We start from the raw sequence: 25,278 nt of genomic DNA on the forward strand, positions 1-25,278 counted from the left end.
AGAAACAATCTGGTCCTCTCCTCATGAGGCACTTGCCCAAAGCCCCTGTCACCAGACAGATTCATGTCATGCTAATCTTGAGTGCTCAATGAGAAAAAGGACTGAGAGGGAGAAGTTTGAGCAGAAAACAGATGTGTTATTCAGAGGGATATGAAAGAAGGGGATGGGACATTTTATAGATAATCTGCAACAAAGTACATGGCAGCCCTGCCACAAAAGAACAAGAGACTGTCAGACACAGATGGCCCTCCAGAAGCATGGGAGGGAGGAAAGAAGATAAAGAAAATACTGAAGGAAGCGGCAGGAAGGAACAAAGTTTTCTACAGAACCTAGGGAGATGTGGCGGATGGATAAGGAAATTAAAGCAGGATGTATAATTGACTTAAAGAGCTCACTGGCACTCTGAGTCATTCATTAGCCTGTGCTCATTTGGCTGTCGAAGACAACATGCAAGTGGGCATTGTTGGGCTCCCAGGTAGGAAGCAGGGGGCAGAGAAAGAGACCAGACACACAATTCCTTACCCTCTCTTGTTTGAAATCTGCAAAAGCACCATCTGCATATTTCTGCTTGCTCAAAAGCTGCTTCCTCCTCTCCTGACGTTTGGCACGCTTCTGGAATTCCTCATTGTGACCATTCAAGTGTGCAGTCAGCTCTGCCGTGCTATGCAATTTTGTATCACAGTGCTTGCACTGGTAGACAGGGCTCTGAGAGCGGGTGCCACTTCCAAGTATGGAAAAGTCCCTCTTCAAATCCTTGCTGTGGTGGTCAGTGTAATGCATGCACAGCAGCTCTGCCGTGCTGAAGGACAGCTTGAAACATTTAATGCATCTGAAGGGAAGCCACTCAATTTCCTGAGCCTCAGCCTCCACCTCAGGCTTTTCAAAGTTGTTCCTCTCCTCAGCTGGCGCTGTTTTTTCATGCTCATCAGCGTAGACGGCAGTGAAGTATCCCCCCAGCTTGCTGGCATGCTGCTTCTTAGGGAAAACACCAGGGTGACGCTTCATGTAGTGGGACACGATGCCCTTCTTGCTGAAGGACTGGAAGGAACAGAGCGAGCACTTCTTCTTCTCTACAGCCCTCCTCAGCTCCTCGCTGAGCTGAGGAGTGTCATCCTTAGGAGGAGATGGAATGATCACTTTATTGGGTTTGTCGCTTACTGTCCTGGAGGCTGCCAGGCAGTGAGTGTAGTAAGCATCAATGTCATGTCTTTTCTGGTAGTGTGCCGCAAGCCCTTTGCGGATGGGGTTGGTGTAGGAGCACAGAGCACACTTGAAGAGGTTGTTCTTGCCCTCTGGCTGTGCCCGGACATTGTTATGTTTGATGCGGTAGTGTCTTGCTATCCCCTTCCGGGTGGAGCAGAAATATTTGCAGAGCTGACACCGGAAAACTGTGTGAGACACTAAGTGAGAACTGGAGAAATGAGGCGCTGGCATGGAGACCTCACGAACATCCTCAGCAGCAATTTCAGGGGAGGCCTTGATTTCGGTCACCATGTCTGGCTCCACTGAGGCAGACACCTTTGGTGGTGACTGGGCAAAAACATCAAATTCGGGTTGATTGTGGTACTTCTCATAGTGGATTTTCAGCTTCTCAAGGGTTCCGTGGGTGTAGGGGCAGAGTTTGCACCGGTAAGCACCATAGCCTTGCTTGAAAATCCGGCTTGTCTCTTCCACGTCATTCTGAGCAATGTCAGTCGACTGCTCCACGTCATGCACGAAGTCTTCAGCAGTGACTTTTATGGATGGGTGCCGCTTCTGGTAGTGTGTGAGGACGCCATGAATACGTGTGTTAATGTACGGGCAGTGTCTGCACTTATATACAGCCCCTGGGTTAATGTCTATGTCCTGAGCAAAGTCAGCTGCCTTCACTTTCATGCCAGGATGCTTTTTGCCATAATGTGTCAGGAGCCCATGCAGGTTGTTGTACTCAGACTGGCACACTGTACACTGGTATGGAGTGGAGGAGATAGCAGGATTTGCAGAAGCCAGCTGCACAGTTTTTTCGTGGGAAAGGCTGGGATCCTCTGCACACTCTGCATCCTGATCCATCTGTGGTGTCACTATCTGGTCTTCAGATTCCATCCTGACCCCACCTTCATCAGGCTGTGGCATGGTTTTCTCAGCAGTATCTTTCTCCTTAATGATATCTAACAACACGGATTCATCTCCATTCATGGCCCAAGGGTGAAATGCTTGGTAGTGATTAGTAATATCCCAAATAGAAGATGCTTCAAAAATGCAGTCTCTGCACTTGTAGGTCTTCATCTCTGTTGGCATCACTAGGGCAGGAGGGGAAGGATCGGGACCTGCCCAGAGTTTGGTTGCCATATAGGTATAATCAACATAATGCTCGGGATGTCTCCTTTGGTAATGCACAAGCAAGCCACTTGGCTCTGTGTGAGAATAAATGCACCATTCACAGTGATAACCAGCTTCTATCAAGCCATCCAAAAATGCCCACCTCAGTATGGATGTCACCGTGGCCTTCAGATTTGGGTGGTCTTTCTTAATATGCTTCCTCAATGCATAGAAGTATGGGGATGTGTAGCTGCACTGCCTGCACTTGAGGGCTCTCAGCTTGGACTTGTCCCGCTCGGTGCCGGAGGTGTGGGTGGGCAGGCTGCCAGCTGATTTCTTCTGGCCACGGTCACAAAGGCTCCTGATGGTGGCCGTGTGCTGCCTGATCACATCTGCATTGGCTTTGAAGTCACGATGCTTCTTCTGATAGTGGATGAGCACGCCCTTCACGGTCCGGTTCCCATAATCACAGTGCTGGCAGAAGAACATTTCGTTCTCGGGAGGGTTCACGGAGGTCTCAGACCCACCGCGGCCCAGCTGCTGCATGGACACTGGTGGCCTCTGGATGCCAGGTGGCAGCTCCCCTGCCCTCATCATGGCTGCGGTTGGCGGGGCCTGCCTGATGTACTTGGCTGTGACCTTGATCTCTGGGTGCCTCTTTTGGTAGTGGACAAGCACACCCACGACAGAGCGGTTGCTGTAGGAACAGTGTTTGCAGTAGTAGAGCTCAGTAGAGAGGTCTGGGGGCGGTGGCGGGGGAGGTGGAGGCTGAGAAGCCAAGTTGGACAGTTTTGGGGAGATGGGAGCCCCCAGCTCAAATGACATTTGAGCAAGGGCAGAGCCCCTGTCAACAGAGACTACACGCATGGTCTTCTGGATTCTGAAATATGAGGCCTTTTCTTCGGGGTGCTTTTTCTGGTAGTGCACCAAAACTGAATGCATGTTAGGGCTTGCAAATGAACACACATCACAGTCATAAACAACCACAGTGTTGACTGAAGGTTCCTTCTGATTTTCACATTCAGGACTGAAACTCTTGGTGGCACTTTTGTTAAAACCAGCTGGCAAACCAGTCCCACGAGCCACAGGGGTGGAGGTTGCCATAGTTTTTGGAGCAGAATTCAAGATCTCTCTCAGTGTCTGAGACTCTGTGTTCAGCCCTTCTTGCTGCTCAACAACATAGCTTGAAAATATCATTGCATTGTTAATTTTCACTGTGGGATGCATTCTTTGGTAATGTGGCATCAGGCTTCTAACATTTGGGCTTGTGTAAGAGCAGAAGCGGCAGCGGTAGATCAGATCAGAATGATCAAAGTTCAGTACATTCATAGCTTCAGGATGATGTTCTCCATAATGCTGTTGCAGGTCTTCAAAATTTGTGTAGTCAATGTAGCACTCGAGACACCGGTACACTGCACTGTGATCATTGGGATCTAGGATGTACCTAAAGCTGAATTTAATGTAGGGATGCATTCGCTGGTAGTGAGTGCTAACACTCCTGGCAGATTTGTTGCTGAAATCACAGTGTTTACAATAGTAAAGTCTGCCAGAGTCACTGAACTCCGAATTCTCATTGTTCTGGTCAGTACCGTACATGTTGGACTGGCTGCCCAGAACAGAGGCATTAGGGCTCTGATGGTCCTTCATGCTGACAGCAGAGTAGTAGTCCTCCTCATCCTCAGACAAAGTGAGCTCAATCTCTGCGCCATTGGTGGAATTGTAGTCGTGCTGCATGCTCCTGAAGCTTGTCTCCTTCTGGGAATCATTAGCCTCTCTGCCCCACATTTGTTGGGGTGCGTAAGAACTAGAAACCTCTATCATTGGTTCTGTTTGCTCTTCTTCTCTGTCTAACTCCACCTCTATCTCCACCTCATTGTCCTCCTCCTCTTCCTCATCATCCTCTACATTAATCACAGCATCCTCCTGCTGTTTGTTTTGGCTGATCTTGCTCTGCAGGTTGCTTGCTATTTCATCAATTCTAGTTCTCTTTTTCACAGGAGAGAGATCTAAAGGAAAGTCATTTGAGACCTTCCTAGGGGCTTTTGCAACAAAGTTATTTTTAGATGAGAGCCCAAGGATGGAGGTCTGGCTCTTCTTCACTGTGCTGGCAGAGGGGTGAGCCTCTGCCTCACTCTCCTGCGGTGTGTTTGATGGCGGTCCATCGTATTTTGGCAAGTTGTCACAGAATGAATGCTTGTGTTGCTGATGAACTCTGAGGCCTTTCAAAGTGGTGGTGGAATAGTTGCACAACGTGCACTTGTATGGATGCTGTGAATGGGGCTGAGGTGACTGCTGCTGCTGCTGCTGCTGTTGCTGCTGCTGAGGCTGTGGCTGCACAGGTTCCATCATCCCAGCTGACTTCCTGCCGTTGATGTTCCCACTCTCATAAGACACCGTGCTGTCGTTGAGGGACGAGGCAATGCTCTCAGCCTGGGAGTTCATGGTGTCCCAGTCGGATGTTGTTCCTGTGTGACACTGCTTGTGGGCACCAAGCTTCAGAGAACTCTTGCAGGTGAAGGGGCACTCGTCACACTTGTACACGGCCGTCTTCCCAGACAGGTGGATGTTCTCAATGTGACGGGAAATACTTCGGCGGTGCATCGTCAGGAAAGGGCAGAAAGGACACTGGAACCTGTTCATGTATCTTCTGAAGGGAATTCCCTTTGTTTCCAATAGTTTGTTGCCATCAGATCCCATCAGCTGCTCTGCAGACATTCCTGAGGTCTGGTGATCCATGGAGTTTAAGCCATTCTCGCTGTCCATTTCATTTAGCTCTTCATCTGAGCTGGAGTCATTTAGCATACTGCTTGTTTCCAGGTCAGCAGAAGAATTCGTCATATCAGCAATTCCATAGCGGGATCTGTCAGACAAATTAACCATGCCCGAGTTGTGAGGTGACTTAGGCTTCATTTGAGGGTAAGACACAGAAGAAAACTTTGAAGATGTAGAAGAGTTGGGCCTGATAAGTGAATTGCCCATAGATCCCCTGAAGTTTGAGACATTAGCACTCGACATCTCACGTCCTGTTGTGTTCATGGACATGTAATTCGAGTTTGGTGAGGCACTCTGGGCACTCTTACTCTGCACCTCAGGTGCACTGGTTCCATCCTGCTGCTGCCTCAGGCTCGACAGGATTTTCACCATGCTGCGGTGCTTCTTCATCATATGGTCACACCAACGCTCTCTCCGAGGTGTCTGGTAGCTGCACCACTCACAGCAAAAGTTGCCCCTAGACTTGGTCAGGGGCTTGACCATCGACTCCAAAATGCTCCGCTCCACCACCTCTGCCGGCAGCTCCTTGCAGGGTTCCTGCACTGGCACAGAAGCAGACGTTGATTCAGACACAGCAGCAGCAGCAGCAGCAGCAGCAGCAGAAGGAGCTGAACTTTCTTTCAAGTTGTTTTTGTGATACATTTTCTGGTGCTTAATAATCCTTGCACGCCTGGGTGACTTGTAGGTGCAGAACTGGCAACTGAAAACTTTACCAAACCCTTCATGCATCATGATGTTGTAATTTAGGCAACTAGAAGCTGGTGGCCCCACTGAGCTCCCCCCAGCCTGTGCTCCATGAACCTTCCGTGTGTGCTCTATGAGGAGGTTTTTGGAACGGAAGTAACGCACACAGAACTTGCACTGGAAAAACTTGCTGGTTGGTTTAGGATTTGGAGCCATATGTTGGCCATAGAAAGTCTGGCTCTGGCTATAGTAACTTCCAGTCCCCATCTGACTTGTTGCATTTTGCCCTAAAATGAGAATTAAGGTGTATATGTAAATAAATAAAATAAAAAGGCTTTTCCTCCACCCACCCTGTACGCTTAAGAATGTATAACCACATCCTAAACTGACAACAACCATTCCAGAATTTCTTCACTTACTTATGGTAGTATCTGCAGACCTGCCAATGGTCAGAAAAGCGACCATTATGCATTTCTACATATAAATGACTGTGGTGCACAGTTTTGGGTGGATAGTTTTCAAAATTACCTTCTTGGGGGAAAAAATAAAACTAGTTTCAGTTTGAAAACTAACAAAAGTTGTAATTTGGAGGTGGTTCATGGTACTGAAGAACAACCATGAAAAGCTGAAAGTGAAAAATCAGTATGAAGAACCCCGTGAAAAGAAGCTGGGAAATAAAACCATCCTCCGTGCTTGCATTTGCAGTGAAAAATAAGCCATGATCAGAACCAGTACGGCTGATGCTAGATACCTGCTTTGCTGACATAGCCATAAAGATAATGCAAATTTTTAAACCACAATAAAGGCAGAAACTTAAACACACTGAAACAAGACACATGTAAGATACGGGTAAGAGCTGAGATCTTAAGAGTTGAGATCAATCTTGGAGTTGAGAATTACCTGCTATGTCATCTGCAATTGCAAATTCATCCTTTACAGAAGAAAATTCAACCTCGGTCTGGTTGCTGGCATTGATGGAACCAGACCTTTGCTGGGTAGGGCTCTCCTCAGAAACATCAGTTGGCTGCAGAAAAGCAGTGTGGACATCCTGAATGTGAGCTTTTAGGTCTTCGTAAGATGGAGCTCGAAAATCGCAGCCATCACACTGCAGGACCTCCATGATTCAGGATGATCTTTTACATTAGAAAAATCTAAAGAAAAACAGGGGAAGGAGAGAAGAAGAAAGATAGGCGTTTACAACAGTGCTTTTGGAACAAATCCTGGAAACACCAAGATAACACCAAGCTTTTGTTGACTCAGTCATTTGCAGAGATTCCTTGAACATAGTGACGTGAAACTCAAACCTTTCCTTACCCTATTAAGAAGTGTCTACTCAGATCCACAAGAAGTCCTGTCTAGGTAGCTCAAAAGCTGCTGACTCAACTCTGCGAACAGTCAACTCTGACAAGCGACTATTCATCCAGTGCACTTTGACCTCTTGGCTGTTCCTTTACATTGGGCTCTTATTCAGAATTTGGTCTTGTTCTAAGACCACAGTCCATGTGCAGAGAAATGGCATGCTACTCCCAGTCATGCACTGGAATTTACAAACAGAAGACAGCAGCTTCTACCATCAGGAGACACACTCTAACCTTCCTGCAAGTTGCCAATTCCTGCCTCATTCACTACCATGCATCAAAAGCCTTCACAAGGAGAAATCTTTCTTCACAGCATCTTATCTGCTACTGAAAACCTAGACCACAGCAAGGTTAGACGCAGTTACACAAATCCAATGCAAAATACTTTGCTCTGTCCTACTTCCACCAAGATTTTAAGGGCACCTCCACTCTTGGTTAAAATGTTTACAGTTTCATTTCAGTCTATTTTAGGGACAAGACCCTTGTGCCTGAGCAGTCTGGGGGATGGAGACAGCCAGAGGAAGAAAAGGATAGCAACGAGAATAACCATACTGAAAAACTACAATGGAAACATGAGCTACAAGGACTTAAGAGACATTATGACTTCCTTGATTTACCCAAAAGCCCTGCACACCTCCAAGTACAAAGCTACGTAAGATACAGTGAAGAACGGTGGTTCAGTTGTGGCAATTAATCCTGTGATAGAAGGCTGCACTGCCATGAAGGACAGGAGACACAAAGCACAAGCCACTCTCCCACCCTGTGCAGTGCTCAGGCACAAGAGCTACCCTCCTATGCTAATACAGCAATTGCCTCTTTAAGCTTCCATGCATGTGCTGGAAAAGGAGCGCAAACAGAGCATTTCAGATGACACAACAGCAGCCCACAGCAATTTAAATTCCATGTGTTTGTTGTATGTGGAGTATGAAGGAAGCAACCTACGAAGTTAGGAGAAAGCTCCAAAATTAAGGCACAGAAACTAGAGAGGGTACTGCATCAGGATTTCAGATGAAAGAATGCTTCTTCTGATAGCCTGCTACAATAAACTTCTAGCAAGTCAAATTCCGGACAGTATGAGCAGAGGCTCTCCACAGATTTACCTACATTACTTTGGAGGCTGCACTGTGTCCTTTATCTCCCCCCACTCCCTCTCACCACCAATAAAGAAAATGAAGGCTGCTCCAGCTTCTTTTCAGCTAACAAAGTTACAATAATCGAGATACTCAAGCTTTTATGTGCAAGCACCAGACCAAATTGTGTGGAAGAGGTTGCTATCTGCTCAGGATCAAATTACAGCAGTGAGTGAAGCCCCACCCCACGTCTCCTTTAGCACAGTCCATTAGACCTGAAAACAAATTTTTCCATGGAGCAGACGACTCCTGCATTTAGAGTACTTCACAGAAAAGCAGATCATCCAGTTTTCACTACCCATCCCCCAAGCTTAGTCCTTTCATCTCAGCCAAACAAGCCACAGCTCTACTGAATGTGTTTATCACACTTTCAAGAGATATGAGCCCCTGCGTCACTGAAGCTTTAAGACTCACTAAGCTGCCCTAGTCCTCTGAGCTTTGGGAGCAGCCATTTTAGCTCAGACAACTCCTGCACTCAGCCTCAGAGCTTCTCGCCTGTGCGCAACATGGCCTCACTTATCTCAGCTTCAGCTGAAGCAAACCAGCTTTTTTTCCTTTTTTTTTTTTTCTTCCCTCCCCCCCCTTTTTTTTTTAAACTCCTCCTCCTTAGGTGATTCTTTAAAAATCACCATCCTCCAGAATCACATCTCTCTTTCTCCTGCATGGCTTGCTCTCCAAATCATGTCATTGCTCTCTCCCTGCGCCCTCCTCAAAGCTGCACCTTCTCTCCTTCAGCAGAAGGCTTGGGTTTCCCCAAAACATCTCCTCAGGGTTGGGTTCCCCAGTCCCATGGATGACAAAATGTGGCGGTTCGCACCACAAACGCTGCATTCACAGCATCAAAACACTGGTCCAAGCTGTCCTACTGGCAGAGGCGACACGCAGTTGAGCCTCCCAGGAGCAGGAGGAGGGAGGAGGCGCGGGGGAGTGAGGGGGGACAGCAGGCGGGAAGCCTCCAGCCGGGCCTGTCCCTGGGGAGCTCTCCTGCTTGGCGCAGAAGACACACCACCCCGCTCCCCTGCCAGATTCCAAAGTCTAATGACCTCTGTTAATCACCACCCAGCCTGTCTGCATCAGCAAACCCTGCCAGCAGACACACCCTTCACACAAAGGCTGTCGCTATGCCTTTTAAGAGAGGTTCTCTGAAAGCTCCATTGTGTGGAAGAGATGAAAAACAACACGCACACACAAAAATCTCACTCTTCCCCCCCTCAGCCCCCCGATAACTTCAGACCCTTTAGAAACATCACCGCAAAACGCTCTCAGCTCTGTTTTGGAAAACTTCAGGCCAGCTTACAAAATAGAAAACCAGAAGGGAGACCAAGGCTGAGGATATGAAAAAAACAGGCAATCCTGGCAGCTCCAAGATGTGAAATCGTCCACCATCTTCGTTCATCTCCAGCACTCGCCGCTGCTTGGAGAATGCATACTTAAGGATGCTGGCTGCTGTCTACACAAGCTTAAACCAACCATTGTGTTGAGAGATATTTTTAAAAGCTGGTGATTACAAAACTGATGGAGACTCTCTAATGGGTTCCAGCTTGAAGCTCAGCAGGGTCTGCACCACAAAGGCAGCATGAAGTCCAAGAAGAGGTTAATCTTACTGCTTCCTGTGAGGTACAGCTGAGTGGACTTCAGTGTGATGTTTTCACCATGCATCACCTGCTGAAAGCAGGATGAAGTGCTCTGCAAGGGATTCTCCTCTACCATTTCCATGTTCTTCTTTAAAATCCCACCATTGTGTAAGGGCTAAAAACACACACTGCAAGTGAGCTCATATATCAAAAGAAACTGTAACACAATGTACATCTTTCTTCTTTTTGTCGGCATGGGACATGGCAACGGGGGAGACTAACCCACCGACCAGCAAAGATCATTTTGAAGCGCACGTTAATAGGCACATCCCAAGCCAAGGAGACAAAGCAAGGTTCACACATCTCCATAATGGTCAACTAAGCTAACATATTCCAAAACCCTTTACATTTTCAGTAAGAAAATTTAGAGGGGAATAGAGGTGGAGTAAGACAGGAGTTACCAAATCTAGGAACTCAGCAGAAGTGTGGGATGAAAAACCTGAAGCAACCAAACAAAACCACCATGAAATGAATCCATAAATCCCAGAAGCCCTCGAACATAGTTACAAGCAATCTCTTGAGACCACATTGCCTATAAATAATATTTGACTTCTAAAATACTCTTACTAATGGAATGCTAACCTCACAAAACATTATTAACATGCCATTGTCTGGCTAATTTGCATTTACAACCTCCTCTTAAATACATGGCCTTAATGCTTAAATATGGAGGTATTAGCATTTTTCTTCTGAGCAAAAAGCTTTCAAAACATTGGGCAACAGATTCTCAAAGCCACCATTTTAAAGACACAAGGTGGTCTCAAAATTGTCTACAGCATCCTTCTCTACACTCATAAACGCCTGAGAACATCTGAGACACAGTTGCATTAGATTTTGAGGTTTTTAAAAATCCAAAACAAAAGATAATTGTGCTTGTTGAACAACAGTAATTACAGAATTTGGCAGCAACCAAAGTAGTACAAATCATGTTTAAGTTTGATTTTAAAGCTTCAAAATACAAAATTAATTGTGAAGCCCAAGGCACTGACCTCAAAATTGAGGTTCTGTGGTTTGACTATCCATCTGTTATATTTTGAAATGGAGTCAGCAGAGCTTCTGCAAGTTAAGAATATGCACATGCACAACCACAACTAAAAAGGTCAGTCAGACCACACAACACACCATGAGCTTCCAGCTCAGCACTAGTAAACTGCATGTGAAACAAAGGCATCTCCAGCTCTCCAGCCCTTCCTCTGGTCAGATGATCAGAAGCATCTTCCTCCCTACATCACACAACTGCAGGTTGCACTCACAACTTTCATTTTACTCAGTGAAAAGATGGAGGTGAAGACAAAGTTTCTCTTCCACACATGGACCAGGGAAGTGGCTGAGTTGCCCTCCTGGGAGGTATTTAAAAGATGTGTGTGGATGTGTACCCTGGGGCATGATTTAGTGGGTGAATATGAGCAGTGCTGGCTAATGGTTGGACTCGATGGTCCTCAAGGTTTTTCCAGTCTTTCCCACCCTTCCAGAAATTAACTACCAAACACCACGGAAATAAACTTTGCCGGCATGTAATTACAGATAAGACACGTTTTCAAAATTCCCATGACTAACACCTCAGGCATTTTTCCCTGCTAGAGAAGCCTGGGTTTTATACCAGTGCCTACAGCTGTGCTGAGGACCTTCCAGCCCTGCTGCCTGGGCTCCTGGCCAGGTTCAGCCCATGTACAGTGGAGCTGCTGCTCTGATCTTTGGATTTGGGGTTTTGGGCTTTTCTTTCCCCTAGTTTCTTCTTCTTAAACACTTTATATAATGTAAGATCACAACAGCGAAAATGAGGACTAAACAAATAAAATCACAGGAGTAATGCAAAAACTTACACATGTGAGGAACTGGAAACCTGAAGGCTATTCCAACTGGAGGAAGCCACCTCATCTTTCATTTATGAAAGGAAATCCCATAATTAATTAAGAATTCAGAGAGTAAATTCAACTCTCAGCTACAGTCAGATAAACCTACTCAATTCATGGGTCTTTTTCAATGACTGAATTCCAGTCAAGCTATTGGAATTCTTGGTCTTCCAAGGACTGTCTTTGGAGTTACTTCTCTGAGCTGGTAACAGCGTAAACTAAACTGAAATACCATTTCTTTATTCACTGTTTTTTTCTTTTTCAATTTGATCCAACTGGGTTTTGATAGAGCTCCACAGGTTGGGTTGCAACACTACAATATACATACTTTGTGGTTCATATTTTCTTGTAAAGGAATTAATGATAAAACTTTATCACTGGTTACAGCTTTGATTATCAGTATATCTCCATACATCCAGCTTTGGGTTGTTTGTTCCATTCTGAAACTCAATAGTTAAGAGATACATTAGGTGATGCCTGTGATTCCATTCTTCCAGTAAGTATTTCTCTTGACTTACGTGGAAATGCATATCAAAATTTAAGGTATTTTCAGGAAGAACTTTACTATTGGAGATTCACTACAAATCAATAGTAAAAACAATCTAAACTGAGAAGACACAAGCTCATTGTCTTCCCAAAACGTCCTTATCCAGCTACCTGAAAGAGTGTTTGAACCTGAAGTGGGTTTCAGATCTGATTCCAAAAAAGGAGGTCTTCTACACATTCTTTGTACATTATCTTCTGAACTTTTCAGAAATCTCCCTGTCATGGAAAACAGGATAGCCAACTTTGCTGATCCCCATACAGTTGATATTTATTTATACTTCTGAATACAGACATTTAGCCTACCCAATACCACACTAAATCTATCACAGCTTGGAAAATCTTCTACATTAAAAAAATATAAACCACATTATTCTTAAAGCTCATGGTAGAGATGATTTTCATTGTTGCTAGAAGCATGGTTGGGTGGGGGTTTTTTTGTTTGTTTTTTTTTGTTTGTTTGTGGGTTTTTTGGTTGGGTTTTGTGTGTGGTTTTTTTTTTTTTTTTTTTTTGTCCCAGTTCAAAAAAACAAGAAATCACAGAATCTCTCACATAAATGAGATGAAATGGGTCCAAATGACGGATACACTGGTATCAACTAATCTGGTTCCCTACGCTATAACTTCTCAAAAATGGCGGTGGAAAAAAGGCAAAACAAATAAAAAATCCAAAACCCCAGAAAAATGTGGTTGTTGAATATTAATACCTATTAGCCATCTCACTGTAAAACCATAGCAGAAAAAAGGCACACCATGGATTTTAGAAGAAAGTGTGACAGGAGAATCACAGATGGTGGCACCTATCTGTCTGCTGCTGCTGGGGCTTTACTGATTCAAGCTGCCTAAGTGCTGATGACTCCTTCTTTTCTCACAAACGTTTCTTCTTCTTTCTGTCCTGGGGTTTACATATATACCTGTTCTGTTTTTAAAAATACATTAAGAGGCCATCTGAGTGCCTGAAGGATACTTTCAAACTTCAAACTTTTGAAATAAAAGCAGATTGCAAATAAAATGCCACAATCTTATTAAACTACAAACTTAGACTGTCATACAAATTACAATTCTGGATTTTTTTTGTCCCTCTTTCCTTTGGGTTAGCTGTGAGGCAGTACATGATACAAAGCATAGGCAACAGTCTGAGGATAAAGAACTTCCCTGATGAGAAAGGCTCTCAAACATTAAATGCTCTTGCTCCAAGCAAGGCTACGATGGGTTCTTCTGATCTTCTGAATTACTTTCATGGCAAGTTATTAATCCCTACAGCATTTAGAAAGACACTATATATATATTTGAGAATCTGAACAACTGGATGGTCTGAGTAGGACTTCCTCCCTTTTAAGTGTGATACGTTATTTGCTGCATCAAACTAGTTTTAGAGGAAGGTGAAACAGCATGGGGCAAAAATTTAGAATAGAAATGTGGTTTTGCTACTTGGTTCCCATACTCACAGCCATTCACCTCCAAGCCATTCACCTCCCCGACACAACCCACCCCCTCAATGCTCCTTCTCCACAGACACACGTGTTCAAGGGGCAAGTGGGCTGGCCAAGCAGAGGAAAACAGACACCAGAGCCAAGCAGCTTGGCTTTTGTACCCTGCTCATTAATGCTCCCCATATGGCACAATGGAACTGAATGCACTGGGGTCTGGGGTTTCTAATTTCCAGCCAAGAGTGTATTGTTAATTACCTCAAGTAACGCTGTTGCTGTGACTTAAGAAAGGGGTGCAAAGCCCAGTGTATGTTGAGTTGAGAGAGAGGGAGATGTCAGTAGGTGGTGCTGAAGAACAACCCGGGTTCTCCAGAAACAACCTAATTCCTTCTCATGCACTGCAAACACCTTCCAGGAGCTTTTACACAAAGGATGCGTTACCAGCCTCACCCTGGAAGGAGCAGGGGAGGAGCAGACTCCTCAGTTTGGCACAACCCCAGCAAAGATCTCTTCTTTGCCAAGAAAAGTCAGAGCTGTTTTAAAGGGGGTCCTACCAGTGGCAAATCAGATTCGACAAACTCCATCACATACCCCACTGGACCATGGATTGAAAGAGCAGTCATGAAGTCATGTCTGAAGAGAGAAGAGATTATCTCCGTATAGCCATCTGCCCTCAAAACACCCTCTAGTGCCCCTGAAAGTCATCTTGCTATTCACCTTGAACTCCATGCTCTATTCCATGGTCACTGCCAGTGCTGTGGCTGGTGAGCTGCAAGCTTTAAAGACCAAATATCAGTTTGCAAGAAGCACAGTATTTTTACAGAGGCTAAATACAGCTTTATAAAGTGGTGACAGAGCTGAACCATGGGAACACAGAAACTGCTGGATTATTTTAGGAGCCACAGAATTTTAATCTTAAAAGATCTGAGATTAGACCAGCCAAAACAGCTGGTTTAAAACATGCAGGCACTCTGAGTGTAGTCAGAGGTGAAAATCAAGTCACTAGCACTCAGAAACCACAAATGCAAAGGACAACGCTCTGCTTTGGGCTTCCTACTGAAAAAATGTGATGCCAAATAAAGCCAGAATACCACTAGCTTAAAAGATGTATGTGAAAAGTTGCTTTTCTGGACTAATGTTCCTCCTTTAAGTGCAGAAACTGAACTGAAACTGATGTAGCCGTGGTAACAGACTGAACTTGGCTGGTGAGAGGAGTAATCTTGCAGCCGGAGATCAATTCCCTAATTTGGCACCCCGTTACCCTGTTTGGTCACTCAAGACTCACTAAGACAAGTTCACAGGGCAGTTGGGAACCAAAGGAACCTTGACTGGATCAGATCCAAGCGAGCAATAGCTCTCTTGCTGTCTTTCATCACCCGTAAGAGCTCAGCTTTGTAAAGATTCTGGGGAGTAAGGAGCCCTCTCCCTCAGCCCATCCAGAGATCTTACATGCTCCTGAGGTACTTTAAAAGTACAAGAGAGCATGTGGAGAGGATGGAAAAGGGCATTCAGAGGAATGGTTTTAACCCCATAAAACCAAAGGACCAGTATTCCTGTTCTGTACCAGCCAGCAAAACTAAGTGCAACAGCACACCACTTCATACAAACCCAAACCCACCTCGTGCATGACTCCAATTATGAAGCAAGATCCACTGCTGAAACCCTGCTGGAAGGTAAGAAAATGCTGATTAACAAAGTCTAAAGATTGTTCAGCTCTCCCAGCCTATCCGTCAGAAGCACATGTTTGTTTGAGGAGCTCCACTAACACCCTGGCTATTTTAACACTGTCTTTGTCTCCAGCTATCCCTCCCCTTCCCCCAAGCTTTTTGCTATATTTGACATTTGCAGGGCAGCAAGCTTCTCTGTCCACCAGTTCATTTCCTCAGGTAATACAAATCCATCACTGACCCATTTATAATACCAGACAGAATACAGAGTTTTATTTGCCCACTGACTCACATGGCGTATGGCACCCAGCATCTCTGCCCCAGTTAAAAGAATATATACTTTTCCAGCACTTGACAGATCTCAGACCAGGGATTACCATTAGGCTGACACCTCTCTCCCAACCCCTCCCAAGAGTTATTTTCCACCCGAACAAGTGAAGGTCCTCTGTCTGTTTTGTGGTGGTGGCAGCAAGATGCTGGTCCTGCCAGCTGAGAAGGGATGCTGCAGAAAAGGAGGAAAGTTGCTGCTAACACATTGGCCAAACTACTTTGTCCCAAACAACTTCAGATATAGACAGAGTCCTTTGGACTGCATGTTGAGATGCACTACGAGTGCAATATCCTGGGTCCAAATGAACCTTGCTCCTTTTGCTCCCTCCTTCAGCCCCCATTTGCACTCACTTAATCTTTTCAGGAATCAAATTTTTGCAGTTGGTGTAATAATAAAAAGTTCAAGTACAAAATACTTAAAACAGCACTCTGGCTCATAATCATCACCATTAATGGGATACATAGATGGCAGACAGGCTCTAGAAGAAACCAAGAGGAACATCTACAACACACTTCAGGATGGGGGGAAAAGGGAATTCTGAGTGATCCTGTAATTATGGATCACAACATTTGTGATTTGACCAGGGTTAATGAAAGTTCTCCAGCAAGAAAGTGTTTTAATCAAAGAGGAATTAGAAACTAATACAATAAAACCAGGAAAAAGCTGTTAGTCTGAAAAAAAAAAAGAAAAAAAAAAACCACAAAAAACCACAACTTTGTTATTGAGGTAATAATTAAGAAAAATATCCCACACAAAAAGGGGAAAAAAAACCAAACCAAAAAACAAAACAAACAAAGAAAAAAAACAAAAACAAAACCAAAGAAACAGCCTCTTGTTAACTTTATTTCATGTCTTTCCAGTAATAAACATCTCATGCCCCTGACTACTATGGATGCATTCAAATTAGGGAGAAATCTAGTATTATAGCTCAGTTGTATCAAAAATGGTAAGATTGAAGCTCCTAATGCAGTTCTTCTGTCCTAGCTTAATTCTTTTTGCTTTAAATAAGCTGTTTGAGGGTCAGCCACAGACATCCAGTTTCTTTTTCTTCCTCCTAAGAAATACTCAAACAGGAAATGGATCATAAAGAATAAAAAATAACTAAGACTTTCTTTGTAATAAGGGCTTAGATTATAAGCAACTGCATCCTTCAAAAGCTACAATCCTTGCAAATATGTAGACATTACAGAACTCTTAATAAGTTTTTTTTTCTATTCTCCAATCCATTACACAACATCTTATTTTTTTCAGCTGTTGCAAATGCTTTTGCATTTAATGATTTAGAACTCAGCAATCTTCAAGCATTTAAATTTATCTAGGAAGGTAACAAAATCCAATTTCAGAACAAAATAATCAGTCCACATTGTCATAAGATGACTTTTGTTTTGAAGAAACATTCTCACTTGGCCTTAAAGATACAGGATGACATCTGATAAAAAGAAAGTGAAGCAAAAACTTCACACCAGAATATGTAAACAATTGCCAAACTACATATATAGCCCCCAGTTGTCTCTTGTCACAAGGAAAGTTCAGTTCAAGAGTAGTTTATCAAGATAAAAAGTATCTCTTGAGGTAAAAAAAAAAAAAACCAAACAAAAACAAAACCACAAAACCACCCAACAACTGAGTAACCTGGAATCTGCACCCAAATACTTGATTTTTTTAACAGACAAGAGGAGACTGGAAGAGATTTTCAGTTTCCCTGTCCTAAAAAAGGAGAATTCTTGCGAAAATTCAAGGTGGTGGGTTTTTTAAAAAAGCACTTACATGTGTCCCTAGTAAAAATTTGAACCTTCTCCAATCAGGAAAAACAAAATGCACTTAAAACCCCACCAAGATTCTTAGAGAAACTCAAGAAAAGGCAACCCAGTGGCAACTCAGGCTTTGTCAGGATTTTGGTTTTGTGTATAATAAGAAGCAATGAAGACAAGCCCCAGAAGAAGCATTAAACAAATGGCCCAAAAATGGTCATCTAATAAGACCTGTCCTCAGAAAAACCCTTATTTTGTTGCAAATGCAGTACATTATTGAAAATTGGTGGGACAGTGGCTCTTCAAAACAGGGATTCTGCTTTTGGCTATGTACTTTGGGACCCAAAAAGGCTGTTTGGAACTACAGTGCCTCTGCCTAAATAACTCCATGGCTAGTCAAACCTTGACATTTATTCTGCATGCAAGAGTGGATAGAAGTGGGTAAGATATTTTTAAGCTAAGAAACCTGGTTTAAAAAAAAAAATTAAAAAAAAAAAAAATAATAAAAAAAAAGGCTTAAAAATATGCAAAAGAAACCCAGAAGATTGAAGCCCTGTCATGGTTTAAAATCCATCTGTAAATCAAACAGAACCTGCAGCCTGATGAGATCCAAACAGAATTATGGAATATAGCTTGCCTTTTAATCTGGAAAGTTCAGAAGTAATGTTCTGAAAGCAAAGGAAGGGTTTTCTGGCTCTCAGTAATTTCAGCAAAGTAAATTCACCTATGATAATGGCAAAGACACATGTGCTGCATTCCATAGTTCCAAAGCAAATGGGTACATAATTCCTATTATCTTTACTGATTATTGTAGAACCATTAAAAAAAAAAAAAAAAAAAAAAAGGAACCAAGGTTTGTCTTAAAGGGAAGGCACTTAAAACCTTCCCAACTTGCTGCCTTCCAAGATGTACATGTAAGTACTTTCAGTAGATTGAGTGTTATTTAATCCTCCAGTTCAAGGAAATTTTAAAATAAAGCAGGATTAAGTTGAAAGCAGAACCACATAAAGAATTCTATGTTCTTCTTACCAAAGGAACAAAGATGGAAGTAAGCAAGCAAGGACAAAACAAGCAAAAAAAACCAAACCAAACCAAAAACAAAAACAAAAACCAAAAAAAAAAAAAAAAAAAACCACCACCAAAAAACCAGATAACAAAACTTAAACGGCAAAGACCTATATTAGACTCAATTGCTGAAAAGAAAAAAATATGGAGGTTGGGTAGGCAGGGTATGTCTTTTCATCTACAAATGGAGAGGAGACAAGGACAATTACATATATAAACAACACATTCTCCTTGCATTAAGAGTCCAGCTAAGTGAACAGCTCTTCAAACACAGCATTCAGCAACACCACTTGCCAGTCAGGTGGAACTCCTCTCTGTTTCTTTCATCCCAAAAGAGGCATACATGAACCTGATGACACCAGAATTCATACAAAGAGTATCCTGAGCATTTGATTTGTTTTTAACCAAAGTCCTCGAACAGTATGGAAGAAAAAAAAAAGAATGTAACATGGTTTGCTGTCCACTCTAGTCTTTTTTCCCTTTTAAAAGCATTTGAATAGAAGGCATTTGCACTTTTTTTTATTCATTTCTAGGAACAAGCATTCATTCAGGCGTGGGTTCTTGTTTGCAGGAATGCACGCAGTGTCAAAGTTCCACATTAATTTATGACCCCATTGACAAAGTGTCTATGGGAGAAGTGCACAATCAGTTCTGCACAAATTTCACTTTCCCTTCTGCTGTTTATGGAACACTGGAGCGTGACAAAAGACAGGATCATATGTTTCAGGTCTCGATTCATTTATCACAGATAAGTCATTAAAGTCAGCAGAAGTGACTTGCTCTCAGAGAGAGCAAAGACTGAAGTATCTCCCTCGTCTTCAAACATTTGCAAATTCAAAACGAAATCTGAAGGCCTGATTTTAAGCTGCAAATAAACAAAAAGGCAGATGGAAGTATTTCAGGCAGCAATACTGACAGTCTATTCCATCCAATCACAACCTATTTATTTGACTCACGGAGTTCAGGCCACACTTGTTGGTGAGCTCTGTCTGTGTGAAAAGCAATTTGAGTGAGTCTGCACCACAAAAAAACCTTCTTCCTTTACCTGGTAGTGGAGAACCACAAAGAAGTGAACCAGCCTGGCTCCAGGTCACACAGCTAGTCTGTGGCACAGCCAGCAGCAAAAAGTGACTTTCCAGATTCCAGCCCTTCCCTGTGATGCCACGCTTCCTTCCTGTTTCATTGTCCCTGGACTCCCAGTGCTAACTTTCCACAAGAAATGAAAAAGCTCTCCAGATGGCAGAAGTTGGAATTCCAGAAGGAAGGGTAAATCAAAACACCACACACAAGGATACAACTGATGCTCTTTATTTATCTTTGTATTTATTTTCTAGCTGGAGTTGCCATTTCCACCTTTCTGCACAGAATCCAGACCTTTTGCTGAAGAATTTAGGTCAACTCGGCAAGATGTCTGTAGAGCTGCAGAGAAGAGTACCACTGGAGACAGAGTTTGGGGCTGGTGAACATGGTCTAACCCTCATATTACTTGCCATTGCAGTGCAGGATGCACATGGAAAAAAACCTGATTTTTTAGGGGGGCTTTATATGGGGGTGAAGAGGAATATTTGTTTTGCAGGGCTGGCAGCTAGAAGAACTTAAATTCTTGGATAATCTGAGAGGTTTTTCTCTTAACAGGACTTTGCCCAGACTGCTCAGTATTTCTTCCTAAACTCTTCTAAATAATCAGCAACATATTAATTCTGTTCTAGCAAATAATCTGGATACTTACTAGAAGTCATCAATACTTACTAGCAGTCATCAAAGAGAGTCTCATTTATAGCATCTTCATAAAGATACCTGCAAGAGGAACTTTCTGGGTCTTCCTCGATTTTTTTTTAAGCAGGAGATACTCAAAACCATAGAAGAGGAAGTTTGATTTAATCAGACCTCTCTTTCACCCTAGCTAGCTGGAGCCAAAAAGCATGTGCACACTTCCACTCCACCCTGGCCGACAAAATTTATGACAGCAGCAAACCAAGCAATTTGTTTTCACATGCTGACAGCTGCACCTATCCTTCATTGTTTGTACATCACCACAAGCAAGACACAGATATTTTACAGATTTTTTTTTAAAAAAATGCTTAGATTGTATGAGAATCTCGTCTTACAAAACCTTTAGGCTACACATCACCTTTGGCCTATGTTCAACCAGAATGAGAAGCTACTACGGTTTTTCTGAAAATGTGTTTTTTCAAAAAAATAAGTGTTCCATGCTGAGAGCCTGGATGGCTAAGAAAACACATCTTTCCAAAAGGCTCTGTGCTCAGAGCCATGCAGAGCCTACCAAGGATTCCTGATCCCGTTTGATGTGAACCCAAACTCTGCAAAAGGAGCTTACAGACACAGAGCGGCCTCTGTAGTAATCCAAGATACTGCTGGCATTCCTGCTGAAAGGAAGCACACTGAGCATGTTTCATCCTATGTCTGCAGAGTAGAACCAGCCTGAACTCTGACAAAAGCCAAGTGTGTCATGGGCAGCTGTGACTGCTACTTTGCCTGGGCAGAGATGATGAAAAGCACCTCTTCTTTGGGTGTTCTGGTTTTGGTTTTTTTTCCATGCCTGTAGCTGTCAGCTGAGATACACAAACATTCTTGGTGCAGCTGGAAGACACCTGGCTAAAAACTCAGCTTGCATTTACTACAAGGCGCATCTGGGCACACCATGCAGTCAAAAGCATGGGCTCCAATCTTTCAGCACACCTGAGGTGGCACACAGGCAGGTAAGGCTCTGCACAGCTCTCGCCTGCACACAGTTTCTGTCAGTGTCACCTGAGAGGACAATCCCAGCTGATCCACACCCAGACCCTGGAGGAACCCTGGCTTCCCACCCTAGCCAGCCGAGCTCACACAGTCGCCATGGGAGTTGGTGTGAGGTCAGCACTTTGGGGAAGCAGGCAAAAAAGAGTTAATGTTTCACCTTCTTCATCCCTCTCCACATTCATAATTAATGAAGAATTGTATCTTCCTAGGTTCCTAGACTTGTTTGAGTAGAGTCACCTTTTCTTTCAAAAGACACTCCTTTCTAACATAACTGGCCTCACTTTCCAAGCTGTATCCCTGGCACTAAGCCATACCTTTCTGCTTTTCTGTCACAAATTATTCTTCCTGGTCTATCCACTATCTCCTCTGTATGCCTCTCGTTCTCCAGTCTTCTAGAAAGATGATCTGATCATTTCCTATTTCTACAGTCCAATAGATAAACATGCCAGCAACATGGCTCTGAAGCCAAAATAGTTGGGTCCTTCATTTCTTCTGAAGGTATTTCTCATCCTGGTCACTCAGAACTCAGTATGACATAAAAGCCACTGCTTTTCTCTCTGAAGAAAGGAGCACATTCTCAATAAAGACTGCTCAGCCCTGACCCCTTACTCAGTAGGGCAGAGAAAATGTGGGAGAGAGAAGAGACAGCCAGGAAGGGCCTATAGCAAACATCACCAGGAATGACAGTTGTCTGTCCCTCAACCTGCAGCTGCTGAGGGGCCTCCTGTGCACACCAGATACTGGCATCCAAGGCTACAGAAGCCTTGTATGTCTTCCTCTTTCTTTTTGAGGAACAGGACTCTGTTTTTGGTTCTCATTGTCTGCTTCTCTGGGCTCTATAACTCATACAACTGTGGCCAGCCGAGGTCCTGCGTATGTGTGTGCATGTGTGTTTGCTATGTCTGGATCCTCAGGAAGGCAGCCTGGTATTTTATTTTTAAACTTTGGCTCCTGTTGCACAGCCCCACATATAATGGTTGCAACTCCTGAAGGTTGGATAGTCTTCTGCTATCAGTTTTCAAAGAAAAACAAAGCCACCCAAGCCAATGCCACCAAGAGAACAGGTGCAAAGTTCTCGCCTGAAGATTTTCATTCTCACAAAAATACCCCAGGAGATCACAAAAAATATTAAGCCATCAGTGTCATCCCAGATTCATGCTACTGTATTGTTGCAAGCTGTAGAATATTGTGCAAGTCCCAGTAACTGCTGTGGTTTTAGCAACTTCTCTAGGTTTTTATTTCTAGAAATTTGCTAGAGTTCTGCCAGTTTTCCAAAGCTGAGCACCAGACCTTTATGTGGATCAGTACTCAGTACAGCCTTTTATTATGAAATGGAGGGTCAAAACAGAAATTAGTTTCTCCTTACCTGAAAGCAGAACCTGCAATAGATCTCCCAGGTCTCAGAAAGTGAAGGAGACAGAACCCAGACATGCTAATCACAGACTGGTGCTATGGTTCAGTCTTCCTGTAGAGCCCGCCCTTCAGATGTGTTGCAAAGCTGACAAAATAACTGATACCATATACCTCTAAGCCACCTGCACTACAAGATCATTTCAGCAGTGAAGGTTCACTGTCAAAAAAGAAGAAAAACGTAGTTTCTTTTTCAGCAGAGCACACAGGGTCTGTATCTGTAGGCTTGATTACTAGAAGAAAGGAAATGTTCCAGCTGAAGACAAGAGGACTTGCACCCATGCTTGGGAGAAAAGATTTGACACAGAATATGGGACAGAAATGGAGAAAAAGTGGTTTGTCAAGAGGAAGTAATCTTTTTGTATCTTATATTGACTTTACTTGCATTTTGTGATGGAACACCACTAATTAGAGTGTTATTTACAGGTTTGAATAGTCACTCATTCCAAAAACAAAGGAAACAGCTTCAACATCTTTTTCTTCCTTCATTCCTGACCTCCTTTCTTCTCCCATTGGCTTCTAGTTCCTTCAGTCAGACTGCTGCCATACAGAGTTCTGAATCTTGAAAGAACCCTTCCAAAACTGAAACTATAATTTAAGAATTGAAAACAACCTGTCAATTAGAGAATCAAGATTCTCCTTCATCCTACTGTAGTAATTGATTTATAAAGTAAAAGAAGAAAAAAAAAAGCATTTACAGTGAGGCCTCTATACTGCTGACCTTCAAAACCAAGCTAATGAACTATTTTTCCCCTGAAACTGACTTGGTTTTGCATCAGTTATCAAAAACTAATCTAATGATAGTGCTTACTGTTAAAAGTCTTTCATAAGCACAGAAAACAAACTTATTTAATTTCTAGGTTTCCTAGATTTCTCACCCTTGACAGACCAAAGCCTAAGATTTTGAGAGATGACTAACAAAAATATGAAACCAAATTAATACTGAAATAGCTGAGACCCTTGAATCTACTGAAAGGCATTTAAAATAATATTACCACTACTAAAAATAATTTCAGATGGCTTGGTTGGGCTATCCATAGTAGAATGTTAAGTTACCCTAGGGAACTGACATGTTGACAAATTATGATTGGGTTTTTGTGCAACAACCTCCTCTATGGTAACTACGGGACAAAAGCAAATGGTTGCCATCTGTAAAACCAGGACTAACATTTGGGGTGACTAAAGTGCTGCTAAGTTCCAGAGGAAACCAGAGATCTTCCTTCTGGGGGATTTATTCATCCTTTAGAGATTACTATGTGAAAGTCTACAGTAGCTCTGTCAAGACAAAAACAAACAAACAAACAATGAACTTTCAATTTCCTTTTTTCCTCTGCTGTAGAGACAATAGAAAAATGCATCTGACTGTGAAGACGAAAGCAGCTTCCACCAATCTTTTGCACAGATTCCACCTGGAGAACAAAATGCAAATCACTTGTCCATAGCTTTAAGCCTAAATTTGAGATCTGGAGGAAAACCCAGTACAGATAATCAAGCCCTAACTGATAACTACAAACCCACAGTCATTCTTATCATTTCACCTAATTTGGTTTATTTGCCAATAAATTTATTTCCCATTCCTTTGTCAGGTGAAAAAGAATCTTCTCACACACTCCAGTACAACACAACCACCTCCCTGGATTCCCTGCAGCTCCACGTCGCAGGATTCTCATCAGATATACTTTGATCCCTAAACTGACATGAGATAGCAGCACTGGGAGTCATCCTGCTGAAGATTCAGCTTTTACAGCTACACAATTTGTCTACAACCAACTCAGTCAAGCCTGTGTCCCACCATAGCATCTAAGGAGAAACTACACTTGACCCCTCACAACTTCTGACAGTCCATCAGAAATTCCAATATCTATTTTTTTTCTGCAATTCAATTAGAAATTAGGAATTGTTTACATAATGAGCATCTTTCTAGTCTTAGGTTCCAGCCACTGCATCTTTTTACAGCTTCGTACAGTCTCCAGATTCCTGTAATACTGCACACGGACAGGCAAATTGGCTGCTTTTAGTCCTCCAAATGTCACTTCTGAAAACCTCTGAAAAGAAGGAATGGACTACCTGAAAGCGCTCATGGTGAAGCACAATTTTCCAGACTTCAAACCTTTAATATCACAAACATTTCCAGCCTAGTCACTTAGCTATTCTAACTGTTTTAAACATCTACTACTTTGCAGGATCTCTTTTTTTTTTTTTTTTTTTTTTTTTTCTTGGTTTGAAAGGAAGACAGGAGTCTTAAGTCCACACAGGCTACAAAGCCAACACATTTCTTGAGTGAGTCATGGACCATTTTCTGTTCCACATTTTCAGTCTTTTACAGGTACAAACTGAATTATGAGCTTTTAGGTCTGACACAGTAAACAATATAAATTACTGGCATAGAAAACAGAAAAAAAGGAAAAGTCTCTTTAAATCCTGTCAGATACCCTTCTCATCTGACCTGCTGGATGCTTTTGTTTTGAATGGAATGGGTCCAAAATACAAAGGAAAACCCTTGCTTATCTCTTTGGGATCATGGGCTCTCAAAGGCACAACACTAGTGTTATTTGTCTGATATATCAAAGCAAGGTCATCACTTTCACAAAA

At 43.0% G+C, this 25,278-nt stretch overlaps 1 protein-coding gene across 5 annotated transcripts in view; it reads right to left on the bottom strand.

Annotated features, from left to right (window-relative positions):
- Positions 1-25,278, bottom strand: part of ZNF462 (zinc finger protein 462) — a 91,217-nt gene that overhangs the window by 45,011 nt on the left and 20,928 nt on the right. For all 5 annotated transcript variants that reach the window (XM_066181878.1, XM_066181882.1, XM_066181881.1 and 2 more), the window contains exons 2-3: positions 6,655-6,905; positions 523-6,041 (exon numbers count right to left, since the gene is read on the bottom strand). In XM_066181878.1, coding sequence (XP_066037975.1) covers positions 523-6,041; positions 6,655-6,874 — 5,739 coding nt within the window. In that variant the 5' untranslated portion in view covers positions 6,875-6,905. The remainder of the gene's footprint in view (positions 1-522; positions 6,042-6,654; positions 6,906-25,278) is intronic.

Source organism: Chamaea fasciata, unplaced genomic scaffold, assembly GCF_029207755.1.
Source record: "Chamaea fasciata isolate MVZ Bird 193981 ecotype frontalis unplaced genomic scaffold, bChaFas1.0.hap1 SCAF_4, whole genome shotgun sequence".
NCBI lineage: Eukaryota > Metazoa > Chordata > Aves > Passeriformes > Sylviidae > Chamaea > Chamaea fasciata.